The sequence below is a fragment of the Dipteris shenzhenensis genome, chromosome 22 (genome assembly GCF_047967505.1).
Source record: "Dipteris shenzhenensis isolate YYH24624 ecotype China chromosome 22, Dip_SZ_1.0, whole genome shotgun sequence".
Classification (NCBI taxonomy): domain Eukaryota; kingdom Viridiplantae; phylum Streptophyta; class Polypodiopsida; order Gleicheniales; family Dipteridaceae; genus Dipteris; species Dipteris shenzhenensis.
In genome coordinates, this window is record NC_141617.1 from 23,227,390 (window position 1) to 23,231,600 (window position 4,211).

General features: G+C 43.9%; 1 protein-coding gene across 1 annotated transcript; it reads left to right on the forward strand.

Moving 5' to 3' along the window:
* The first annotated feature begins 299 nt into the window (after nt 1-299).
* Nucleotides 300-3,682, forward strand: LOC147887891 (protein ROOT PRIMORDIUM DEFECTIVE 1-like). Its single transcript, XM_087393094.1, has 2 exons — nt 300-3,073; nt 3,254-3,682. Exon 1 carries the CDS (start codon nt 846-848, stop codon nt 2,520-2,522), a length of 1,677 nt encoding a protein of 558 aa, XP_087249220.1. The 5' UTR covers nt 300-845; the 3' UTR covers nt 2,523-3,073; nt 3,254-3,682.
* The last annotated feature ends 529 nt before the right edge of the window (nt 3,683-4,211 follow it).

Here is a 4,211-nt window from a genome sequence, read left to right on the forward strand (position 1 = left end):
AGCTTAACATTAAAGCGCTATATAATCGATCAAAATCAAGGGCTAATATTGACGACACGTGGCTAAAGGAGGTGAAAGAAAACGAAAACACCTCTTTAGGCTACCTATCGTAATTACATCGCGACATGTGTACAACAGAATCCGCCTCCCCCCATCAGTTGTTGACAATCGAGAATCGGACTTGATCGTCGATCGCGGTCAGAAATCGAGACAACCGGCTATCGGCCGGTCACCAGATCGTCGATCCTGACATATAAGAGCTAAGCAACTTGGCGTATACTACTCAGTCTGACATTTCTCTGACCTGGCAATTTCACCGCCTAGGCACATGCATTCTCGCAGGCGTGGGAACGTTCTCTAAGCCTTATTAGAAGTATGTAGAGCGACTAGTGAGGCCCGATGTATGAGAGAGGAGAGGAGGGCCAATAAGCTACACTACACCCTCATCATTACGAAGATGTGAACTCTCTTTGGGCGTTTTTGGAGCATGGAGGGTATGTTTTGAGCCAGCAAAACACTGCTCTGTGCAGTTTTTGGAGCATGGTGGGTGGTAGGATCTCATGTTTTGAGCTAGCAAACATTGCTCTGCTTAGCCTTGTCGTTGCCATGATCAACTGAAGAAATTTCTCTAATGGACCTGAAGGTTTAGACGGTACGCTGCTTCGCAATTTCGAGAGGAAAATCGACAATGTATCGCACAACAAACCCTCGATCTTCTCTACACTCGAGGGACGAAATGAGAGAGTCGGATATGTTCTCTCCGCGGCTTTGATTTCAGGAATGTAGAACCATCACCGATTTGGCAGCATTTCTTTGAGCTCCTGCACAGAGGAGCGCAGTGGATCATGTGGGCTGTCGCAGCCGCTAGATGGTGCGCCTCTGCATCAACCCATTTTTCCAGAGCAGGCGCGTACCCGTTTTCATTCCTTAGTCCTACCTTGTCGTCTCACAACCGTCTTGCCGATGGTGGGTGTTGGCTGCTCCAACGGCGAGGTGTTGTGTACAACAAAGTCACCAAGAACAAGCTTTTGATGAATAAGACAAGGGACGCTTCCTTTGAGGACTTAATCGACAACGAGAAGAAGTTGAGGATTATGAAACGAATTATCACTATGCTGTTGAAGCGACCTTCAGGGAAAATGTCGTACCGATTCATGCTAAGGAGGGGAAAAGATGCCGGTCTTGTGAAACCTCAGCGAATGAGCGACATACTCAAAAAGTATCCTCGCATAGTTAGGGTGTACCGGGAGCCAAATGAGATCGAAGCTTGGGTCACATTGGCAAAGCCCGTGTTGGCCTTGATCGAGGAAGAGAAAATGCTGAAGCAAGAAAGAGCACAATTTTCCGTTGAACGTCTAAGGAAGGTGCTAATGATGTCTGCAAAGAGAAGAATTCGATTGGATCTGATCAATTATATCAAGGAAGAACTTGGTTTACCCGATGATTTCAAAGAAACAGTAATAAAAAGTAACCCCAATTTCTTTAAGCTTGTGAAGGCGAAGAAAGATGTGGGTAAAGTAATTCCATTTGTTAAGCTCCTTGAATGGGATCCACAGCTAGCCATTCCAGCTATCGAGGAACACAGACGGAGAGCGGCCCTTGCCAGTGGCCTTAATGAGACAGAGACACAGAAGAGAGCTTATACGTTTCCTATCAGCCTCCCCCCTGGTTTCAAAATAAAACGGCGTTTTAGGCTTAAGCTAAAGAATTGGCAGGAAGTTCCCTATCGGTCTCCTTATGAAGACACAAGCGACCTCGATCTGCAGTCTGAAGAAGCTTTAAAGCGTGGTGTTGCAGTTTTACACGAGTTTTTGCATATTAGTGTGGAGAAGAGGACAAGAGTTGATCGACTAGCCAATCTACGAGAAGATCTCAAGCTCCCTCAGAAGATCGGTGTCACAGTATTGCAGAACCCTGGAATTTTTTATATGTCCATAAAAGGGAATGTTCATACAATTTTTTTGAGAGAAGCCTACAAGAAAGGGGAACCGATTCAAAAAGATGCCTTGCATGGGATAAAGGAGAAGTTTTTGGATCTTATCAGAATGGGTAGGAAAAGCAATAAGGAATCAGAAAAAGCAGCAGCAAAAGAAAACGATGTCATGACCTCAGATGTAGGTGATATGCAAGGTAATGTGAAGTCTGACGAAGGTGATGTAGATGATATGCAAGCTGATGTGGAGTCTGACGAAGGGGAAGAGGAAGAGGAAGAGGATGACAATTTTTCCTCATCTATGCAAGATGATGTGAAGTTTGACGAAGGGAAAGAGGACAAGGAAGAGGAAGAGGAGGAGGAGAAATTTTCCGGAAAAGTGGGTGCAAAGGCATGGCCGAATGACAGTGATTATAGTAGTTTGAAACAGGATGATTCCGCAGATGAATTGAGTAACTTGGAGGCAGTGGCCGAGGATGAATCCAATGAAGAAAACAATTTCAAAGGCCTTCTCCAATATGCTGTAAAGGAGGAGGAAGAGGATGAGACATGTCCTGAAAGAGTGGATGCCAAGGTATTGGAATTTTGAAGCAGGGTGATTCAACTAATTTGTGGCGTTTGACATGATCCAAGGATGAGTCCAATGATCATGAGCACCCACTGGTCACATGCTGAAAAACTGTTTGGTAAAGGATAAACTCATCAAATTCCATTTGGCCCTTGCCCTATCTGATGGTTTACTTTATATTTTACTAGAAGATGCTGAAAAGAGTCAATCAGCATGGCATGACAGATAGCAAATAGTGCTGCATGGAATAAATTAGAAACTGGGATCTCTACAAGCATTTGAAGAGACAGGCATCGTCAAAGTTCCCCCAATGCTTATTCTGATGTGCAGCTAAGAATTTTGACCAGCAGTTTTGAATTCTTGCTTTGTATATCCTGATTCCTGACTGTGCTGCCGTTTGTGTTTTGGAGATTTACAGGTTTGTGCAGTGGCCTCTTTGTTGTGTGGGACTCCTTGGTAGTTCACATATTTGTCCAGTTGCTGACTGTCTGTCCTCTACATCCTAATTCCTTGTTTGCTGATGCTGGATTTTCAAAGAGCGGAGTGGCCTCTTTCGTTTGGGGGACCTCATGGTAGTGCACATATTTGCTCGGTTATAGACCTGTCTCAATCTTTTGACAGATTTTCACATTCTGACGCCGAATGTGCTCGCTTGTCTGCTCTGATTATATGGTCTCTGTTTGGTCTCTTTATAGTTTCATCCTTTTTTATTCAAAGGGATCAAGGTTGGTAAGATGGCAAAATTCCTGCAGGACGTTGCAGGTGAGAATGTACACAGTACTTGCCAAGCATTATGTAAAGCTTGTTAGAGCTGCTTTACAAGTTTGATACATAGTTTGGGAGGTCTTGATGTCCTTGTGCAAGGCGTGGACCTATGTTGGCATATACACACGATGGCACGTAAATGCTCATATTTTTGGAGGATATATTTTTTGACAGCTTCCAGCAATATTATCTTCTATAATGACAGGCTTCTGAACTCATTGGCTGCTCTCTTTCAAAGCATCTCTTGGTGATGTTATAATGCTAGAAATATCAGAAAAGCAGTGCAGAAGCAGTGGTGACTCTTGCAAAGCAAGTAAATTTCCATGGATGCTTGTCGGCAGACAAACTTAGAGGCCTCAGCAATTATCTTTGGCTGCCAAACTATACAGTTCTTAGGGGCTGGCTGCTTTGCCACCATCTCAATGTCACAGAGCACCTGTGGCAATCGAGGGTTTTTTTCATGACACTATTTTATTTGCTAGCCATCTGAGCAGCAAGAATTTGTAGTTGTGCATGTATTGATTTGCGGTATAATCAATGAAATAGCATATTATACTGCAGGAAATGATAATTCAGGTGTTAGTAATTTGTCTCACTTTTCTTTACTTTTGCAAGTCAGATAATAGATTCCACAGTCCAAGCAATACGACACTGCATCTCTATTGAGAGTCTTGTCACCGCACTTGAGCTTGCTCTGCGGTTTTTATTCATACTTAATGAAGTACTTTTCTTGCTCTACATGTCTCCTCATTTCACATGACCTCAAAATTTCAAAAGCCCTCCTCGTCTACTGGACTTTGGGCCTGATCTATCGTGGGAATCCATGGCATGGCTCTTTTGACCACCTATCATCCCCCGGCAGGCAACCATGTAGGTCAGATCTGCCACATGGGGCAACTGTACAAGCTGCCAGATCAACATGGAAGCCTCCACAGCAACAATCAG